The following is a 21,154-nucleotide window of genomic DNA, read 5'->3' on the forward strand; positions in this document are numbered from 1 at the left end:
TCATTTCTAATTAAACCCCATCTATGAAAGTATTGTAAAAGTGTAAAGATAGTTGGAGGGTAGAATGCTGAAGTAAGCACAAACCGTATATCATCTACCAATTACTGGTGCTCTATTCTTTAAGCCCTTTGACATATAGCTGGTGACCCGTTCCAAGAACATAAGAAATAGTCGCCTTTTTCATATCCCCCAGGTAGGTCAGTTGGTCGATGACATTGTCAATAAGAATAGACTTGCCGAAGTCCAATTGCTCATGTGCGACATTGGCCACATGGAGATGAAGATGGTAGTATGACGGCTGGTAGTGGAAATACATCTTTAGCTGGTTCGCCGCAAGCCCATACTTGGCCTGCACCGCAGCAGTGATCTTGAATTTCAAATGCTGCAGGTATGGAATATGTTCTTTTGTCAGGTCTCTAATAGACGAAATATCCTTTCTAAGCGCAATTGCAACCAAGTACATAGACTCAATGGTCTTCCTATCCCATTTCCTAAATCAATAGTTAGTAATCAGCCTCTGTCAGAGTTTATAGCTTACATGTCAGGCAGCAAGACGAAGCCCTGCTCGGGGTCATCGTCACGCAAGATGACCCGGTCAGCCTCGACCCCGTCAAACAAAATATTGTACACCCATTTAATCCTGTCCCCCTTCATGGTCTCGATGTATGGCTCAACAATCTGTCGGTACTTCTCCGGGGTCTCGACGACCACTATGCGCTGCTGCTCGCGGTACTTTTTGATGTGCGTCTCGGTTGCAGGATAGATAAGGTTCACCTTGGCGGCGGGGCGGGTTTCGAGGTCCTGATGCACGGTCGCGACGTTCCACGAGTAGATATCGTTAACGTCGAGGTTCCTCACTTCTGCGAGGTTCAAGGACTTCAAGAAGTCGGGGTCGGTGATATTGAACGGAAGTTTCTCGAGGGTGACGATTGCTGGCTCCCCATCGATTGTGCCTAGCAAAGTCGCCGACTTAAGCATGCTCTTGGAGCTCAGTGTCTCTGTATATACGAACTTTTCCACCAAATCAGCCATCTTTGATCAGTTCACTTTCTCCTCCGATGGACCTTTTATATATGATGCATGCGCGCACCACAAACTAGGAGCATTGTGAGTATACCAACAGGGACTCTCCAAGCATGCTACCAACAAGCACTCAACAAGCATTCCATCAAAGTTTGAGTCAGTATCAGTGAACAGTTATAATAATTGGCTGAAATTGTACAGGATGATGTGCCAGTCCTCAAGCTTTAGTAATACCGGTTTGTAGAGTCGGGAGAACTCTGCCGTGGCTTGTTACAGCGTTACGAACTGTCCCAGCAGAGCAGTGACATCAACACAAAGCTGTAACAAATTTCTCATAGTATTCATCAAAAAGTACTAGAAAACACTACTTTAGCATTACTGATTGTAGGATCAGCTACACATAGGCTTGCCACTGGCTGGTGTAAAGATGCATTCTAGGGCCAACCCTCGAGTTCCCCCGGCTCCTCTGCGTGGAGAACAACAATCATCTCCACGAAGCGGAGCCCCAAGGGGGTTTGGGGGGACAGATACCCCCAATTGCACTCAGGACCGCTGGCCCTCGAGCTCCCGTGGTTCCGCTACGCGAAGGACTCTACCTTCTTCCCCGCCTAGCGATCGTACATAGTGCGCGCGCAAGCGCTCTACTCAGGGGGCTGGGTGGGTTGAGCCGCACGTCTAACTATATGGTGTCCAGGCACTGGGGCCCGCTGAACCCATAAAGCTAGAAGTAAAGTCACTAATTCGGCCGACCTGGCATTGGTAGTACTAGCATGCAATTCCGCATAGTATGGTAGCCAGATCTGGTTTTACGGTTACTGCAATCAAGTCGACTGCTGCACGATTTGGGTGTGGCGGCAAGGATGGCGGTGGAACTTTTTTTTTTCCCAATTCAAGTCGAACATAACCAACCGACAAACCCTCGTTTTTCAACACACCTGCGCTCTCCATTTGTTGTTTCTCTCTGCGTATTCAATTCCTTCCTCCTCTGAACCCCGAGCTAGTTCAGAGAAAGAAACGTAGAGCCCAGTATACTATTGCAAAGAGCAAGGAGAGAGAGAAAGGATCCAGCAGACAAGACGGTGAATTTTTTTTTTTTGTTTTGTTTGACAGAAAAATTAATCGATTTGAAGAGACCCTTTATTTTATTTTCCTCCCCTTCTTGAATTAATTTGAGATAATATATAATGACCACTATTTCGCCAGAGGTCACGGAGTCGCTGTATCAGCTCCTGTCGAGCCTGACCTCAGCAGACAACCAGGTCCGGTCCGCGGCCGAGAGGAGTCTCAACCAGGACTGGATTTCGGGCGGCCAGGAGAAGCGTGAGGTGCTTTTAATGACCCTCGCCCAGCAGGCTGTTGGCGGTTACGATGGGACGGTATGTTATTACCCCCCCCCCCCCTTAAATTTGGCTGAGAATTAAAAACCACTAACTAAAAGGGCTGGATTTACACATCTCAATGGGTTATATTGAATTATATTTGTTTAGTTGCCATTGGATATCGTCCAATTGCAACTCTCGAAAACGGATATATGAATATATAATGGTTGAGAGTGTGTTGTGGCCCAATTCTGTTGAATAGGCAAGAAGTTTTAGCGCGGTGCTGTTTCGAACAATCTCCCTAAAGCAGCCCGACGAGCAGTTCACGGCGGCGTGCATCATCGAAACCGTGTCTGCTCCCGTGCTCAATGAAATCAAGCAGACGCTCCTCCAGGGCTTCCTGGCAGAGACACAGGACAAAATGGTGCGACACAAGATTGCCGACGCCGTATCGTGCATCGCCAAGCCCATGTCGTGGAACAAGAACCTGACGTGGCCAGAACTGCTGCCAGCCATGATGGAGGCAGTCAAGTCGCCGACGACCGGCATCCGTGAGTCGGCGTTCCGAATCCTCTCTACTGTGCCCGAGATCATTGGTGAGTCTCTGGTGGCCAGCTCTGTGCCGGCGTTCCAAGCCGGGTTCGCAGACGCCGATGAAGTGGTGCGAATTGCCGCCGTGACGGCGTTCACGTCTTTCTTTGAGCAGCTCAAAAAGCCCGCGTGGCCGACTCTCCAGCAATTGCTCCCCCAGCTGCTGGAGGTCATGATGCCACTGAGGCAGCAGAACAAGGGCTACGAGCTTTCTTCCGTGCTCGAGTCGGTCATTGACCTGGCCGAACTCGCCCCGAAAATGTTCAAGCCCATGTTCAAGCACCTGATTGACTTTTGCGTAGACGTGGCCAAGGATAAGGAGTCTGACATCAAGGCGCGACTTTCGGCGCTCGAGCTGGCCACGACCTTTGTCGACGAGGCGCCAAATATGTGCAAGCGCGAGCCATCGTACGCCGAGTCCATGGTCATGCTGTGCCTGCAGATGATGACCGAAGTTGGCGAGGACGATGACGATGCCGCTGAATGGAACAACGAGGACGACGTTATGGACTCGGAGGACCAGGACGAAGCGTATTCTGCCGCCAAGCAGAGTCTTGACCGCCTGGCCCTCAAGCTGGGCGGCAAGATCGTGCTCCCGCCGCTGTTCCAGTGGCTGCCCACCATGATCAACTCGCAGCAGTGGCGTGAGCGACATGCGGCTCTTATGGCTTTGTCTAATGTTGCCGAGGGAAGTCGCGATGTCATGATGGCTGAACTCGACAAGATCCTCGACATGGTCATTCCACTGCTCAACGACCCGCATGCGCGAGTCCAGTGGGCCACCTGCAACGCCCTGGGCCAGATGTCGACCGACTTTGCTGACTTTATGCAGCGCAACTACGGTAACCGCGTGCTGCCAGCCCTCATTTCCAAGCTCGATAACCACAGCACATTCCGTGTCCAGTCTCACGCTGCTGCAGCCATGGTAAACTTCTCCGAATCAGCGTCCAAGGAAGTGCTGGAGCCGTACCTTGATGATTTGCTGGGGCGACTTGTTCAACTCTTGGAGTCTCCGAAGCGCTATGTCCAGGAGCAGGTGCTCACGACCATCGCCATTGTCGCTGACGCCGCCGAGTCCAAATTCAGCAAGTACTACGAGCCGCTCATGAAGATGCTGTTCAACGTGATGCGCCAGGACGCGGGCAAGGAGCTGCGGTTGCTTAAGGCCAAGTCCATCGAGTGCGCCACGCTCATTGCGCTCGCCGTGGGTAAGGAGAAGTTTGCCCCCGACTGCGAGGCCATGGTGCATCTGTTCGCCCAGATCCAGGCCTCCATCACCGATGACGACGATCCGTGCCAGTCCTACCTGGTGCACGCGTGGGGCCGGCTGTGTCGCATCATTGGTACTGACTTCCTACCCTACCTCAGTGGCGTCATGCCACCGCTTCTTGCGTCGGCTAAGCACCGACCCGACATTAAGCTGCTCGACGACGAGAACCAGGTCGAGGAGCTCAACCAGCAGGACGGGTGGGAGATCCTGCCCATCCAGGGCAAGTACGTGGGCATTCACACTTCGCTTCTTGACGAGAAGTCCAACGCCATTGACCTGCTCAGCGTGTACGCCTCCGAGCTGGGCGCCGACTTCTACCCGTACGTTAAGGAGATTGTCGTCGATGTTATCGTGCCGGGGCTCAACTTCTTCTACCACGATGGCGTGCGGTACGCCGCAGCGGCTGCCGCTCCGCACCTGCTGAGCTGCGCCCAAAAGGCCGTAGCGCGTCAGAATGGCGGCGATATGGAGCGCGCCAAGCAGGATCCGGCGGTTCTCGAGCTGTGGGTACCCATCCTGCGGGCTATGCTCGAGGTTCTCCCTGTAGACAAGATGGTCGAAGTACTGGCCGGGTACTACTCCAACCTGTACCAGTGCATTGAGATCATTGGCCGGGGCGCGTTGAGTGCCAGCGACATGCAGAGCCTCGTCAAGTCGATCGAGGTGAACCTTACTGACTACATTGAGCGAATGGCGAGCCGCAACGAGGACGATGACGAGTATGCTGAAGACGTAGAGGAAGAGGATGCTGAGGCGGCTGATGAAGAGCTGCTGGGCGAGATGAGCAAGGTCATCAATGTGACGTTCAAGTTCAACAAGTCAGAGTTTTTGCTGCCGTTCCAGACGCTCATGCCTATTTTGCAGGCGTTCCTGACCAGCTCCAGCGACGACTGCCGCCACTGGGCGCTCTGTGTCATTGACGATATGATTGAGTACACTGGCCAGGACTCATTCCAGTTCCACGAGATGTTTTTGAGCAACATGGTCGATGCTCTCGTGTCTGGCGATGCCAGCGTGCGCCAAGCGGCTGCCTACGGCATTGGTGTCGCTGCCCAGCATGGCGGTGCCCAGTATGCGCAGTACACCATTTCGGCGCTCCCGACGCTGTTCAACCTCATCAACGTGCCAGAGGCACGAAGCGAGGACAATGTGCATGCTACCGAGAACGCTAGTGCCGCCATTGCCAAGATTCTGCGAACTCACGGCGCCCTGGTGGGAGATAGCCTTGACCAAGCGCTCACCGAGTGGGTCAAGACGCTACCTATTATTGCCGACGATGAGGCGGCGCCGTTCCCGTATCTGTTTTTGAGCAACCTCATTGAAAAGAGCCATGCCAGTGTCACGAGTCAGGTGCCAAAGGTGTTTGAGAGTGTCGCTCAGGCGCTTGTCCATGCCTCCATTTCGGGCAAGACAGCCGAGCACGTCGTGGCGGCCACCAAGCAGCTCCTGGGGACCGTCCCGCATAACGAGGCGATGGCGCTGTTCCAGCAGCTGCCAGCAGAAAGCCAGCCAGTTGTCCAGAAGTGGTTCTTGTAATTATAACTGGCTCCCAAATATCCGGCTAAAGCTGTTGGAACCATATCACGATAGAAAGTTGCACACTAATTTACGGGAATGAGTATTATTATTATATTTTATGTACAAAGCTCTAATAATATAGATTTGATGTTTTTATTAAAACTTGGTCAGCTACTACTGGGCGAGTTTAAATTGGCAGTAGCCTCTTCGAGTTCAGAGTAGAGTTGGCTGATTTCCGACTCGAGCTGCTTCTTCTGTTGCAGCAGCTGTTGCATTTGTGGAATGTATTCGTCCTGCAGAGCTTCCAGTGATTGCCTCAGGTTGCGCGATTGGAGGAGGGACTCGTATGCCTTGATGGCGTTCGTATAGGCCTGCAAGTGTGGATTCGGGTCCGTCATTCACACGATTTTGTTAGTGGGACGAGGCCTTCCAGGGAGAAGTACTCCACTTATATGGCTTTGGCTGATACACTAAGCCTGTTATATGACTTTGACTTGGTGATGATACATTAAGCCTCATCTATTAAATTAATTTCCCTGTTGGGAAGCGTGATTGACGCAGTCCTCCATGATTTTTTCTCCTACCTTTACTACGTGTCGTAAAATTGCAGAGTTGAGAGAGCAAAATAGTCTATAGGTTTATGGGGACTTGATGTTTACTCAGTTTAATAGTGGCTGGCCTCCAAGTCAGTCGAAGACAAGCGTCATGGGGGACCTGTTCCCCAAACCCTTCATGCTTCTAATATAGTTGGGGCTAGCATTTGCCGGTCCGCTTCGCAGTCTTTCTGTAAACCTCAAGGGTATAACACAGTAGCTGTAAAGGAATTGATATTCAAGCGACGATTGCTATTACTGAGAACCCTCCACCAAGAAATAAGATGAGATGTCTGTAGAGGTACTACTGCCCATCTAAAACACGACCGAGATGCTGATTCTATTATGAAACTATAATAAAGGTGTCATTGGTGACCCCGGACAAGTCACCCTGTTGTCTCCAACCAGATTGGGCCACTTAATCTGGAAAATTGGATTTCCAAAGGTTCTCTGGCTATTTAACCAACCTTTTCTCCTGCTATATCAATTGCACTACAGCTGGTACCTTGCGATTACAATTTTGGGCGACTACAATTGTTGGATTGTTGGACGAGTGTAATTGAGCATTATTATTGGATTGTTCAAGGAGAATAGTTTATAAAGTGAAAGTCTGCATAAGCTCCAAGCTTCGCGAACTGGAACCAACATAGACGGTGTAAGTACCCCGTGGGATGATCCATTGCTGGGATTCGACATCCCAGACGCTGATATCTCGCGTAAGAATGTCAAACTGTACCTGTCCCAGCTGGCCTGGGGCAAGCTCAATCTTTTCAAAACCTCGCAGCTGCCGCGGTGGAGTAGGCCACTTGTCGCTCTGTGGATAACCAATGTAGAGCTGAGGCACATATTGGCCCGCGTACTCACCCTTGTTGGTCAATTTGACGACAGCCTTGTAGGCAACCTCCCACAGAGCTTTGTTTCCGCCAGAGTAGCCACCAGCAATAGAGCTCTCAGCTGGCTGCTCCTCAGAGTAGCCCTCTGGATATGGGTAACCCGGGCCGCTTGGCTCGCCCTGGGCAGTAGTATTGAGATATGGATACAGGAAACCCCGGATTCTGTTCCAAGTGGACGGGAAGAGCACGTCTTCTGGCCTGGGAACAGTAGAGTTATACTGATAGACTGGCTTGAGCATACCTGGAGTTGGTAGTCGCTCGGCAGGAGGGTTCACTGGTTTGAGATAGAGGTCACAGAATTCGAATTCAGAGTACGAGAGACCGAACCCGAACTCGAAACGTGGCTCAATGCCGTAGTGGTCGAAGTGTCGGTAGTCGACGTAAATGTCAGCGTCCAAGAAAGTATCGTCCTGTGGGAAGCTGTTGGAGGCAACTTCGGAGGAGTTAAAAAGTGGCAGGTAGTCGCTGTCGTCCAGGGCGATGGTGAATGGAAGTCGGCCAGACGGGTTGTGGTCGCCAAACAACACATCACTGATAGCTTGACCAGAGTCCTGGCCACTTGGTAACGTGAAGAGTACAGCCGTACAATTTTCGTGCTCAATGAAGGTCTCGAGGTTGACTGGGCCGACCGAGGAGATGACAATGATGTTGTTCCTGTTGACTCGAAGAGCTTCAGCAATGACCTCGTCAGCGCCATGCCACAGAGTGGCGTTCTTTCGGTCGCCCTCATTGCCATCAACAGTGATATATCCCTCGCCAGAATCGGTAAGACCAAAGACAATATTGAGGTCAGAGTTGGTAGCAGTCTGAGTCAAGAGGTCGGTGACACCAGAGTCGAAGTTCCAGCTAACAGCAGAACCGGCCTTGATGGCTCGCCAGTTAATAGCTTCGAATGGAGTAATCTGATATGGGATGTTGACCTGGCCAGAGCCCCAGCCACCGGCCAAGGCACCTTCGCTGCAGCCAAGGTCAGGAGCGCAAATAGGACCATCTGGTGCTGGGCCAGCAGCAAGACCGAGGATACCAATCTTTTTTGGTAGGTTCTTTTCGTTAAGTGGCAGTGAGTTGTTCTCGTTTCGCAGCAAGGTGATGGCCTCGACAGCAACTTGGTATGCGGCCTTTCGGGACTGCTCGGTTCGGACATCAACGTGCTTGTTGACAGTGATAATGTCGCCCTGCTTGACGAGTGTGAACTCGTAGTCTTCATCAGCTTGTGTCCATGAGGAGAAGTTGGGACCCTCCTCGCCCATGGCTTGTCGCTTTGCCCGGGTCTGGTCTAGGTTGACCTTGTAGTAGGCTGCCATGATTCGGGTGGCCATATCATCTAACCGCTCTATTGGCAGACTGCCGTTGACAATTGACTGGGTAAGGTTGAAGCCCCAGAAGGAAGTGCCCATTGGGATACCAAGACCACCACCTGGCATGTCCATATCAGCACCGGCAATTGCGGAGCCAATGCCCGACCTCAGAGCCTCCCAGTCTGACATGACAAACCCCTGAAAGCCCAGCTCGTCCTTGAGGATACCATTGAGTAGTTTGGAGTTCTCGCAGCCATATGAGTTGTTGATGAGGTTGTAGGAGCACATAATAGAACCGACGCCGGCGTGAACAATGTCTGCGAATGGCCAAGCATAGAGCTCGTGAAGGGCTCGGTCGTTGACGTTAGAGCTGATGGTATTTCGGTAAAGTTCTTGTTCATTCATGATAAAGTGCTTACCGTTGGCCATGATGCCATTGTCCTGGATACCCTGGACGGTATGGGCAGCAGCGACACCCTGGAGGTAGGGGTCGGCGCCAAAGGACTCCCAGATTCGGCCATCCTGGGCCTTGGATCCCAATGGACCGACTACAGGACCCAGCATAATGTCCACGCCTTTGGCCTTGTGCTCAGCGCCAATCGCATTACCTCGCTCGTAGATGAGCTGCTTATTGAAGGTAGCACCGGCCGCAATGCCCGATGGGTTACCAGTCACGAGGTCGGCCATTCGTACGCCAAGTGGGCCGTCTTGTAGGCACAACCCGAGGAAGTCTTTATCAGGAAGATCACCAGTGTTGCCGACACAGAGGCCCATTTCCCAGCCGATACCCGTAGTCAGATTTACTTTCTCCGGGACGGTCAATTGGCTAACGAAGGCTCGCGCCTTTTCGTAGGCACTCTCCCATTCCTCATCGTGGGTTCGGCCGCCCTGTAGCGAGGGATACACAGGAGGACTATAAGCGAGGGGAGAATCGTCCTTCGGCACTCCTGTGCTGTTTCTAATTGAGTTTATGTACTGCTGGGCAACCGATGCGCCCACCAGCATTGACAATGTAGCCGCAACGTCGACCTTCATTGTTGGTTAGTGCGCGATTGGTGAAAGCGGACAGATGGCCAAAAGATTGCAGCCTTATTTTATAGCCAATTGCTCTACGATCGGAGTTCGTCGATCTTATGTGGCGCTTTTCGGTAAATTCAACGCTCCTGAACCGATCAGGAGACGGAAAAAATACAATGTAAGAACTGTGAAATGCACAGCTCTTACTGAATCTCCATACTTCCGTAGTGGAGACACTATGGATCTACTGCATCGGCGGAGTTTAGTAGCTATCAAAAATTCTCCGCAGAGTCCTTAGATGATCGGATGAAATGGATGAAATGCCAGGGGTGAAGTGCGTTCTCAGGTGTTTAAACAGTCTGCATTCTAATAAAATTCATGAGGCATTTTTTCGAGGGATAAACGGTATCCTCGTATTGTATAAGTCACAAACCGTGATGAACCAACTCAAACTACCAAAGCAGTAGATAGGGTTGATAGATCCTTCATTCACAGCACTCCACACAGCTGTTAGAAATCTGGCACTTCAATCAATCGTTTGGCTGTAAGGTACAATTGCCATATGATACACCTGCACGCTTACGTATACACGCAATAATTAAAGAACATACTTGCAGCTGGCATTGAACAATTCAGCCTACGATCCTGCTTGCCTCTGGTGAATGTTACATTAAAGATCATATGCCCTATTGATGAAAGGCGCTAAACTGGCCCTAGTCTGTCTAATCCAACATCGTTCCTTACTTCGCCAACACACGCCTCACTCACAATTAGCGAAACAAGATAGATGGGACCCTTCAAAAACCAGAACACCGAATAACCGGTCGTCTTCTCATAGTCCCCTCGGTATGTCAGGGGTAAGGTACCAATGAAGCAGAAATGTCTTGGATCTCAGTCTACGCGGGGAACAATAGATGCAGCTCGGCGCTAGGGTTCCCAAGTGCCGTGTGAGCAAACACCGAAATCTTCAGGAACTAAGTGCAGTTCAATAGGTCTATAGGCTTTCCTAATTTGCATGCATTGGATTAATTACTCTAGTATTGTATTGTAGTCATTTGAGTACTCTCTGTTGGCATTTCCTGATATTTCAGAATCTACCCGGAAGCATGGGCGCTCCGCGATCCCTAGCATATTTAGGGAGCTGAACCCGACCCGGGTAGCCAATTCTGTGCCTTGCTCAGCTGATACAATTCCACTACGGCGAGTGATGGATAATAGCCGTAATTCGACACTACTGCGCGGCACAGTGCATATTCTGTGATCACCATGCCCCACCAAAAACTCCGTCAAAGTCCATCGAACTCTCCGAAGATTATTCCGAAGCCTTCGGCCCACTATTACTTACTTAGAGACGCCTCAATCGGCATTTCGCTTATACAGAACTACTGCATGAAAGAATAATTGTACACAGTTGATCTTATATATTTCCTGGGACACAAAATATTAAAGACTAAGAACCTGCAGGTGGATAAAATTTAGCCCTATCACGTCAAGTTTAGTGTTCTCTTTCTAAGGTCAATGCGCTTGCCCATGCGGAATGACCGTGCTTCTCCGGATACCGGCTCCACTGTGATCTCACCGTGTTTAAGAGTACCGCAACAAATGTTGTACAACTACCTACAAGCAGATAGAATACATGATACTGGAGCTGTTCCACCTTAAATCTTAAGAATTGCCGAATGTCGTTTCTCTTATCAAGCCCTTGAACTTGTACTGTTTTAATGCCGTCCACTCGGGACACCACCACTTTTTACTCCGGACACCTACATTGGTACATAATTACTAATCCAACGCGGGCAACGTTACTAATCATACGGCTGAAAAGAGCTGATTAGAAAAAAAAAATCAAATTGAAAATTTCAAAGAATCAACTAGAGAGGGAAAAATGGGTCTGGCAGGGGTAAAGACGAAGATCAAGTATGGCAAGGACCCTAGAAATACGGCCTGGTCCACGGATACCGACCGGTTTGGCCACAAGCATCTAGAGAGACTTGGATGGGCGCCAGGTCAGAGCCTGGGTACAGGCAGCAGTGGAGTGGATGGGATGACTTCACATGTCAAAGTTGCAATTAAGACCGACAATACTGGTCTTGGAAGGAAGTCCGCGCGAAAGAGTGGAGTCAGCGAGATGGATAGCGAGGTTACTACGGGGTTGGATGTTTTCCAGCGACTGCTGGGCCGACTCAACGGCAAGACTGACGACCAGATTGAGAACCAAATGCAGGATCAAAAGAAGCGAATCATTCTGAGCAACCCACGGTTTGGCATGGTGTTCGTGCATGGAGGTGTTCTAGAGGGCTCTGTGGAGAAGATGATGGCCCAGAGTGACGACAGTTCGAAGAAGAAGAGAAAGCGATCTGACGACGAGGAGAAGAAGGAAAAGAAATCCAAGAAGGAAAAGAAGGACAAGAAAGACAAGTCCGACAAGAAGGATAAAAAGGACAAAAAGAAGAAGAAGGAGAAGAAAGAGAAGAAGTCTAAGAAGTCTAAGCAGAGCGACGAGGAGGATGAATCCTCGTCTTCATCAAGCGGGACTCCTTCTGCGTCATCTTCTGGTACTTCGACCCCTCGGCTGCGAGGCAGACAGGCCACGCGAATGCGTTTTATTGCCCAGAAGCGTGCTGCTACTGCCGATATCAAAGCATTGAACGAAATCCTCATGGTCCAGGCATAATTGACCCTATCATTTTTATTTATTTTGACGCTTTCCCTGCATTTCATTGGGGGGAATCCAAAAGTGTGGCTGCTAGAAATCCTCAAGGGTGCCACTGCTAGAGATAGAGAACTACCCTAATACATTAAAATTCGCATTTTGTTTCTTGCCATTCATTACCGTGTAGTTGAACTTCAACACAGTTAACCGTACATATCGTCAAACTCCTCCTCGCTATCTTCTAATTGCACCGGCGGATCCCTCTTGGAAAAGTCTTTCCTGCACATGGGGCAAGTTGAGTTAACTTTGAGCCACGGACCAATGCACTCGAGATCAAAGTGATGCAGCTTGTTGCAAGGGAGCTGGACAACCAGCGGGTACTGATCCTCTAGATAATTGGTCGCACAGATAGCACACGAATCAGTGCTCTTGAGCTGCTTCTTGGGCACTCGGTCCAGACTGTCAATGAACTGCTGAGGCATACCCTGCTTTGGGGCTTCTTCGAACCCCGGGGGAAGCGACCCGTCCCCGGGCATAAGACTGGTGAGAATATCCACCAGTTCTTGGGCGAGTGCGCCCATTCCATCGGCAGCCTGCCTCAATTCGCTCTGGTCGCCAGACACGTTCATATTGCCAGTGGCGGCATCAAATGACATGAAGTCGGCAAGTCGCCGTGCAAACGTCTGACGTTCGTTTTCTCTCCTCGGAGTGGTTGATCCACTCAAATTGTGGTCCTCTAAATCATGATTAGCTTTTCTATTTTCACGCCATGTACCATTATCACGCCATATATACCCACCTTCGTACGTCGACATCGTTAATCGATAGTCAACCCACCCCCGGCTTGGGACTTCAATCGCCGGATCCCCCACCACAATTCATACGGCGCCATTCATTACCACCAAGTTTATCCTGCCGTGAAGCTAGGCGGCTGCGATTAACTCTTATGTAGAAAGAATTGATAAGTTAATCAGCAATTATCAAAGCTATTTATAAAATATAGCAAGTCGTTATTCGTTACACATTTCGTTACATTCGGCCCGTTTTCTCCCCCCGTAGAGTTAGTTACCTAGCGTAGAGAACAAGTTTGTTCTTGCCTCCTAGGGTCTTCGAAAACTCTTCGTCATTGGTCATCTGGTCGAGTTCGCCAGTAGCGTCATCCTTGTGTAGCAAAGCCACCGTCTCGAGACTGAGCCGCTCGCAGATACGGCTGACCAAGCCGTCAAAGGTAATGGATGCCGGTACTCGGATAGCAATGAGATCATCGGCGTGGAACACCTTGACCTTGATGAATTGGTCCTTCTGGGGGTTAATAGAATGCGCTTCGCTGGGTTTGGAGGCATGACCATTGGCATTCTGGGGTTGCTGCTCTTCTTCCTGTTGCGGCTGGGGCGCTGCCGGAGGTGGCATGGCTTGGCTGGCAGAAGACTGGGTGTGCTGGTGATGCGCCGCCTGCTGCGGAGACTCGGCGCGGCTGCTGAAGTTGTCCGTGACTGTGGCCTGCGAATTGGCTCGCGCATGTGAGTGGAATGAGCTTTGTTGGTTATCGGATGGGGCCCGAGCATGCTGCGGCTGCTGCTTGTTGGACTCTGCCGAGCTGGAGTGACTGTGGTACGCCTGTATTGGTGGTTGTGGCTGATGCGGCGGCTGCGGCTGCGGCTGGGATTGTTGTGGCTGTGCATGCGGCGGCTGTGGCTGTTGAGGCTGTTGAGGCTGTTGAGGCTGCTGAGGCTCGTCCCGCTCTGGCGGCTGGGGCATCGTATTGGTAAGATAGGGTGTCTCGATATCGCCTGTTCGCAGCGCAAACAACTGCTGGACAATCATGGAGCGCGAAATGTACGGCGGCATGTTAATGAGGTTGCGCACGTAGTCATCGAGATTGGCCCGGCGCTGCGACGAAATGGAGTCGTTTACGTAGGTCAATGGACCCGGCATGAAGGGTAAAGATCGCTGCTTACCAGTACGTCCAGCCTCCTCGGGGAACTCATCCAGCAGCTTGATCTGGAAGTCGTAAAAGTCCTGGTAGTACCGACACAAGTTACGGAACTTGCCATTGCTGAGTTCGGCCACGACCAAATACCAATACCGCCCACCGTCAAACGCATAGCGGTCGACAGAGGCCGATACAACGTAAGGCCCAGGGGCGGCCGACTGACCCACGGAGTTTCGGGCACTTCCAGAGTGGCTACTGCCCGTTCTCGCTGCGGTAGCGGCCATGGAAGCAGCAGGGTTATGGGGCGGTGGTGAGTTCATATTAAGACCGCGCATCTGCTGAGTCACCTGGTCGTCGTCAAACCGGCCCAGGGGTATACTTGAGGCCTTGTACTCGGCTGCCATACGCTTCCATTCCTCGACCTTGGGCACACCGGCCCTTCTGATGGCCTCCTCGACGTTTTCAACCGGCCTGTCCGAGGCCAGGTCGCGGATCTGTACAAAGGATATGGGGATGAGTCCCGGGCCACCCAAGCGCCCAATTGGCTTTGCCACGAACCACTCTTCGTTCGACTGGGCAATGACGATGATGCTTTCGCCGGCGGACGCCTGCAACTCGTCAGGGCGCTCCGCGACAAAGTCGTAGAGCACAATGCCGTAGAGCGGAGACTGGGCCTTGCCCTGTGAGAGGCGATTCTGAGGTGAAGAAGCCCCGCTTGTAGACGAGACGGGGGCCGAGGGGCCCGTCGCAGGAGCAGCCGCATTGCTCAGAGTTGAAAGAGGCACAGTGTGGATCGCATCGTTTCGCGACACAACCTCAAAATAAGACACAGGGACCATGCCCCGGAGGTTTGAGGGTGGGTCGTACGCCTCGTACCAGTCGTCGTCCCCTTCATTGCCCACGACGTAGAGGAAGTCTCCCTTGGAGAAGCCCAATTCGCCAGGGCCCTGGGAATTGTAGTCGTACAGAGCTTTTATAATCTTCTTTGGCGGGGCGGCCGCAAACTTGCTCTGGCCACCACCACCACCACCACCACTACCAGTCGGGGCCTGTCCGGATGGCGGAATCCCCGAGGGAGATGGGGACCCACCTGAAGTTCGCTTCTCGCCCTTGAGAGAACGTCGCAAGCCCTACATGTTTGTTAGTTTTCCTCCCAATTCGTCGTGAAACGTGTCGACACTCACCTTTATCATGGTCTACGCGCTCCCAATTGGATTTTCCTATATATGTCTTTGGGGATATAATAACAGTATTACAGCGGGGCTAATACCTTTGCAGTACCGAAAATGCGTGCCCGGACGCTTCAACAGTTTTATGCTGCCAAATAGAGGAAACGAGCCAGTCAAAAATAGTGCTAAATAGCAATTAAATAGCAGATAAAATGATACCCAAAAAGCTATATCTCTTGCAGAGCACGAGAAAAATGGGGGCTATACAACCGTGCTGGCAATTCGCTGGTGGTGGATATATTTGGTGATTTGGTGATGATTTCCAGAAGTTGGGAGGTTTTGAGCGGCAACCCGCCGAAATCCACGCGCAGAGCCACATATCCTGCCCGCACCCCCGCCTCCCTTTCCCCCTTTTCCCAAATCTTCCACCGGCCAAAAGTTCCACAATGTTCTCAAGCATACCATTGACCAGTCATTTTTCAATTTACTATTTTGCATCTACTTTATTGGTCGTTTCCATGGCAGTGGAAGCCAGGGGCTATTTCGCGGGCCACATCCACAAATTTGCCTAATTTGGGGAGCGGGTTGCCACTTTATCACGTGATTGACCACAACACGAACATGACTTACCTGAGGCCTGCGGCGGAGGTAACGAACGACTATCCGCCATCTATTGCGATTGCGTTCCATACAAAAGTAGGTACGGAGTTGGGGCATTGTCAATGCATCTACCCCGTTCGGCAGCGATCTAGCCGTGCTTTTCATGTATGCGCAACTGGCCATTTTCGGAGTGAAGCATGCTCCGGTTGCTTACCAGCGCGTGAGAGCGCACAGATACGAAGCATCCATTTTTTGTTATGCCTTCGTGGGGAGGGGAGTGACAACACTTACGCTGTCGCATGCGTACATTATATCACACGCGGCTAAATTGCGACGCATCAGCGCTGACTAATCACACAATTGACAAAGCGACAACCACAACCGCCCTGAAAGGGCGTCACCCATTAAAAATGCCCGGGTCCCTTCGGCGGAGCCGAGCTACGGGGGGTTTGGGGGGCTGGCCCCCCCAGATAAAAAATAAAAGGAAGCGAATGTGCGCTCCGATAGCGGAGTGGTGCAACCCATTAGACATATGCTAGTAGCACGCCATCGGGCAATTGTAAAAGCGGCGGTGCGGAAAGGTCATTTCTACAACAGAAACTACCACAAAATGGCGTACGAGCGGGAGTTGACTGTGGCTAAGGAGGCGGTGGCGCGGGCGTGCCAGCTGGCGCGAGCCGTGAGCGAGGGCCAGACCGAGTCCATCACCAAGGCGGATGACTCGCCTGTGACGGTGGCCGACTTTGGCGCCCAAGGTATCATCATCAACGCGCTGGCCAAGGCGTTCCCCAGTGATAAAATTGTCGGCGAGGAGGACGCCGCGCGCCTGCGAGAGGATGCGGCGCTACGCCGGCGCGTGTTTGACCTGGTGCGCGAGGCCCAAACCCAGGACCAGTTTGAGGCCGCCCGGATCACCACCGAGGAGGAACTGTGCGACGCCATTGACCTGGGTAACTACGGTGGCGGTGGCGTCGGTCGCATGTGGGCACTTGACCCCATCGACGGTACCAAGGGATTCATCCGCCGAGGCCAATACGCCGTGTGTCTGGCCCTGGTCGTCAATGGCCACGTAGAACTCGGCGTCATTGGATGCCCTAACCTGCCGGCCGCAGACGCCAAGGGGGCCCTTTTCAGCGCAGTGCGAGGCGCCGGAGCGTTCGTCGAGCCGCTGGCCCGATCACGTGACGACGAGCGAGTGGCCATCCGGTTCAACCAGCTCAGCCGTGCCAGCGACGGCTCCTTCTGCGAGAGCGTCGAGGCCGGCCACTCGGCGCATGCGACACAAGCCCTTATCGCCGCCCGGCTGGGCATCACCAAGCCGTCGGTACGCATGGACTCCCAGGCCAAGTACTGCTCCATCGCGCGTGGCGACGGCGACGTGTACCTGCGCCTACCGGTAAGCGCCACCTACGAGGAGAAGATCTGGGACCACGCTGCCGGTAACGTTCTCGTATCCGAGGCGGGTGGCGTCGTCACCGACATGCACGGCAACCCCCTCGACTTCACCCAAGGACGCACCCTCAAAAACAACTCCGGCGTCATAGCGGCTTCCGCCTCCATCTTTGACGAAGTCATCGCTGCCGTCCGCGAAGTCACCTCCTCTCCAGCTAAATAGTACATATACACTTCAATTGTCCCCCAAAACTCCCGTAGCTACGCTTCAATTGATTCTTGGGGGCCAGCCCCCAAACCCCCGTGGCTCCGCTTCGCGGAGGGTCATATGATGCCTACAATATCTCCGCGTAGCGGAGCCCCAGGGGGGGTTTGGGGGGACCAGTCCCCCCAAGTACAGATTACGCTTCAATTGATTAAATCCCTCTGTAGCTCTGCTTCGCAGAGAATCTCCAAGCGGAGCCCAGGGGTGTACAAGCGCAGAGGTATGTTGCGGACGGTCGGCAGTGGAACGCAATAGCCGCCTGGGGGGCCCCCCGGTTTAGCGCGGATGGCTCGAGTGCCGAATGGGGAAAGGGAGTGGCCCGGCACGGGACGGAGTCGGGGGCGTCCCCGGGTTCAGCCGACACCGATGGGCTGTCTCTAACCGTACAACATTGTGAAAAACCGCATGCAACACAGCATTTGTCGTCGCAGGAGGAACGGAGAGAAAAATTGAGCATACGTGAGCGGAAGCAGCCTGGTTATTTATATATATGAGTTGTCGCATTTTCCACTTTTCTTCCTTTTCCCCCCTTTGCTACGCGACCGGTTTGTTGTTTGTTGATTTTTAATTTGTTTTTCTCCCCCGGACGTCAGTGCTTACAGCCTCCTCGAGCATTAGCCTACTTGGTACTTTTTGTAACTTTCGACTTTTGTTGGTAATTTCTCCAGATTGCGTGGATGCAAAGTCGACTTAGCGTGTGTTTTTCCCCTCGAAATTTGTGACAAGCGACACGAAATTAGTGATAAAACCCGACAATCTCGTGTTCCCCACAGCCTTTGTTTTCACCCCCGCCAAAATTTTTCAATAAGAGACATATTAGATGGGGCTACCACCGTTGTTGATACTCTTGTGACGGGAAAATTTTAATACACGACAAGAGTGATTTGATTAGCTACCCGCTTTGCTACTGTACATATTACGGTAACTCAATTGTACATATACCGGCTGGCCCGCCAACTTAACCGTTGATATACCTTTACTATCCATACCCAGCTGTGAAATGCCCGACAGTTCACAGTCGTCGAGTCCGAGCGAGTCGTCGTCCTCGAAGAATTCGCCCATAACCCCGGCCTCGTCATCGTCAGGGTCCCCTTCGGCTTGGACAGCGAAAAGTGAGCCTTTGAAGAAGCCTGCGTCGAGTAATGCGTCTGCAGCCGCCCCGGTGAGGACGTACGTCCCCATCCGGCCCGCGTTCAGGCCACTACTCCCTAAACCGCCTACGGTGGCCCAGGTGCCTGCTCCGGTGAGCCTCAAGACGATATCTGCCACTGAAAAAGACACTAAACCCAAGAAAAAGGGTACGTATCACTTTTTTTTTCGTTTGCGCGTAGGATGCGCGTGAAATTTTGCAGGCGTGTGGCATGCACTAACAAGTATAGCCGAGCGGAAACCATCTACAGAGCGGAAACAGCCCAAGAAAAAGACAGCTCCTACTACAAACGCCAAAAAAGCCAAAAATGGCAAAGAGGCGGCGCCTCTGCCTAATACAATTGCGCCTTCCTCGCTAATCACCAAGAAAAAGCGGTCGCAGTCGCTAACGGCGGCCTCCAAAAAGAATAAGGCCAACATGACCGCGGCGGCGCTGCTCTCTGCTACGACGACAACGACTAATGACCCTAATGACTCCCTTACCAACAGCCACGCGCTACGTAACGACTCCACCAAAGTAATGCTCGGCGGAGCCTCCCCGGCGAACCCGCTCTTCAACCTCGACACGTCCCCAGACCTCTATCTCGTCTCCTCGACGGCTGACGACTCGCTCATCTCGCTCTGGGACCCGGCCTCCTCCTCGCCCGACCTCCAGCAATCTCCGGTGGACTCACTCGCCCTCATGGACGACATCCACGACGACAACAACTCAGACATTTCCTCTGTTTACTCGGAGCCCCTGCTGTCCCTGGAATCCTACCTCACACCCGAGCCGGATGAGATTGATCCCGATATGCATACAGTCAACGACTCGTTTGCATTCCTCGGCCCCGCAATCAACATCTAAAAGGGAAGAAGAAGAAAAAAAAAGAAAAAAGTTCTGCGCCTGTGTGTACTATATCCACCTCCTCTCTGCCGTGTTTTTTTTGTTTATTTATCACCTCATTTTTTTATTTCCCCCTTTTTACATACAAAATATCAATGCTTTACTATTCCTCTCTTGAGAAAATGCCGACTTGCCGGCATAAGTATGTCTTAAACTGAAAAATTCAGTCATTCGGTCCCGAGTCGGTCCCCGCGGGGCCTTGCCAGCCGTATGTGTACACCCCTCCTCCATCCGCCCAGAAGTTGACCAGGCAACGATCACGTGATTTTATTACCCCTGATTGCACGGCTGTGTCAGCAGCGGAGCAACGGGAGCCTCGAGTAATCACTCCACTAGTGTAGTCGGGGGGACCAGTCCCCCCAAACCCCCTGGGGCTCCACTAGCGTGGAGGTATCGGCAGAAGGCTACGGTTCTACCGGAAGAAACACAGAAGTCAAAGCTTTCAGAAAGTTTTCAAATTGAAGATGTAGGAGCATTGGAATGTTAAATAGCACTTCCGTTATGTATTTAGATGTTACCATTTGGATGTGTACAGTATTTGTTAATTATCAGTCCCAGAACGTAGAGCATATGGCAGTCCTGAGCCGTATGCTTGCAACTTTACGCATTATAGTAATTTCCTACCATCACTTTCAAGCTACCGGTACGTAAATCCGTGTCGTGCATTGTTTTGCATTACAAGAGGGCTTCCTTGCCTCCGTTAACTCCGCTTGATTCAGAAGGCATTACATAGCTGTTACGTACAATTCTAACATTTTGCAGCCGTTGTTAGGATCAGATGTATTTTTATTATTGCACTATCCGTACTGTGCAAAGCTTATAACTTATGCGGCCTTGCTAACCCTACAATATTTAAGAGTTTCCGATCCTCGCAGATGGTTGTCATAATCATGCGGAAAGTTCCCAAGAATTCATCTCAGAGTATGTTCCGGTATATGGTAAGTTGTAATTATGTAACCTATTATGATGAGAATAATAGATTCTAAGTAGATAATATCAAACAAAGTACATCTCTAGAACCATCCACCACAGATAGGCAACCTAAGCGCATGTGTGTAATGGTACTCCAGGCACCGATTTTACCATCTATCGGTCTTTAAAACTGAGTATTTTTATTCATTGATTATAGTAGTCATGGGACTTAACCTACGTGCAATGAATTGCCCCCATTGATTACCAGGTACGATAGATGCTCCATTACGCTACAACAGTCAATGGATTACATTTTACTCAGCGAATCCATAAAGCTGACAACACCTCCGTTCCACCCCCATATTTAGTCGAGTCTCAAATCTACCCGTAGCTGCCTTGTCTACTCAGCAGTTGATCGCCCCATGAGTGTAGGACTAAAGTCTGGCGATTCTCGTGATCGGTATTTTCCACGTTGCTCCATACTTTGATGCAAAAATCGTGTATCTTATTGTAGGCTGAATAACTTAAGTAACGTGCTTAATCGAATAAAAAAAGCTGAGAAATTTGTCTTATAGGTACCGGTGCTAAAAAAATCCATAGTCGTACACACTACAACACTTTGCATCCCCTCGTATCCTATTGTAAGCTCAAATAGTCAAGTACTTAATTGAAC

The 21,154-nt window shown here is 51.4% G+C and overlaps 8 protein-coding genes across 8 annotated transcripts; 4 read left to right on the forward strand and 4 right to left on the reverse strand.

Moving 5' to 3' along the window:
• Positions 1 to 112: 112 nt before the first annotated feature.
• DCS1 (m7GpppX diphosphatase) lies at positions 113 to 1,032 on the reverse strand (the record flags this gene model as incomplete). Its single annotated transcript, XM_076683001.1, has 2 exons — positions 113 to 491; positions 539 to 1,032. The coding sequence occupies 2 exons, from the start codon at positions 1,030 to 1,032 to the stop codon at positions 113 to 115; spliced, it is 873 nt and encodes a 290-aa protein (XP_076542609.1).
• Positions 1,033 to 2,207: 1,175 nt separating this feature from the next.
• PSE1 (importin PSE1) lies at positions 2,208 to 5,739 on the forward strand (the record flags this gene model as incomplete). Its single annotated transcript, XM_076683002.1, has 2 exons — positions 2,208 to 2,399; positions 2,605 to 5,739. 2 exons carry the CDS (start codon positions 2,208 to 2,210, stop codon positions 5,737 to 5,739), a joined length of 3,327 nt encoding a protein of 1,108 aa, XP_076542610.1.
• Positions 5,740 to 6,909: 1,170 nt separating this feature from the next.
• On the reverse strand, positions 6,910 to 9,540 carry TRVA0_006S00452 (beta-glucosidase; the record flags this gene model as incomplete). The annotated part of the gene is made up of 1 exon (XM_076683003.1): positions 6,910 to 9,540. The coding sequence occupies one exon, from the start codon at positions 9,538 to 9,540 to the stop codon at positions 6,910 to 6,912; it is 2,631 nt and encodes an 876-aa protein (XP_076542611.1).
• A 1,867-nt stretch (positions 9,541 to 11,407) lies between these two features.
• PXR1 (telomerase inhibitor) lies at positions 11,408 to 12,196 on the forward strand (the record flags this gene model as incomplete). Its single annotated transcript, XM_076683004.1, has 1 exon — positions 11,408 to 12,196. One exon carries the CDS (start codon positions 11,408 to 11,410, stop codon positions 12,194 to 12,196), a length of 789 nt encoding a protein of 262 aa, XP_076542612.1.
• A 182-nt stretch (positions 12,197 to 12,378) lies between these two features.
• On the reverse strand, positions 12,379 to 12,990 carry TRVA0_006S00496 (uncharacterized protein; the record flags this gene model as incomplete). The annotated part of the gene is made up of 2 exons (XM_076683005.1): positions 12,379 to 12,911; positions 12,975 to 12,990. 2 exons carry the CDS (start codon positions 12,988 to 12,990, stop codon positions 12,379 to 12,381), a joined length of 549 nt encoding a protein of 182 aa, XP_076542613.1.
• A 250-nt stretch (positions 12,991 to 13,240) lies between these two features.
• On the reverse strand, positions 13,241 to 15,301 carry BEM1 (phosphatidylinositol-3-phosphate-binding protein BEM1; the record flags this gene model as incomplete). The annotated part of the gene is made up of 2 exons (XM_076683006.1): positions 13,241 to 15,238; positions 15,293 to 15,301. The coding sequence occupies 2 exons, from the start codon at positions 15,299 to 15,301 to the stop codon at positions 13,241 to 13,243; spliced, it is 2,007 nt and encodes a 668-aa protein (XP_076542614.1).
• A 1,186-nt stretch (positions 15,302 to 16,487) lies between these two features.
• Positions 16,488 to 17,492, forward strand: MET22 (3'(2'),5'-bisphosphate nucleotidase; the record flags this gene model as incomplete). The annotated part of the gene is made up of 1 exon (XM_076683007.1): positions 16,488 to 17,492. One exon carries the CDS (start codon positions 16,488 to 16,490, stop codon positions 17,490 to 17,492), a length of 1,005 nt encoding a protein of 334 aa, XP_076542615.1.
• Positions 17,493 to 18,534: 1,042 nt separating this feature from the next.
• Positions 18,535 to 19,530, forward strand: TRVA0_006S00562 (uncharacterized protein; the record flags this gene model as incomplete). The annotated part of the gene is made up of 2 exons (XM_076683008.1): positions 18,535 to 18,832; positions 18,914 to 19,530. 2 exons carry the CDS (start codon positions 18,535 to 18,537, stop codon positions 19,528 to 19,530), a joined length of 915 nt encoding a protein of 304 aa, XP_076542616.1.
• Positions 19,531 to 21,154: the final 1,624 nt, after the last annotated feature.

The sequence above is a fragment of the Trichomonascus vanleenenianus genome (assembly GCF_965637985.1).
Source record: "Trichomonascus vanleenenianus strain CLIB 3782 genome assembly, contig: TRVA0_006S, whole genome shotgun sequence".
Lineage (NCBI taxonomy): Eukaryota > Fungi > Ascomycota > Dipodascomycetes > Dipodascales > Trichomonascaceae > Blastobotrys > Blastobotrys vanleenenianus.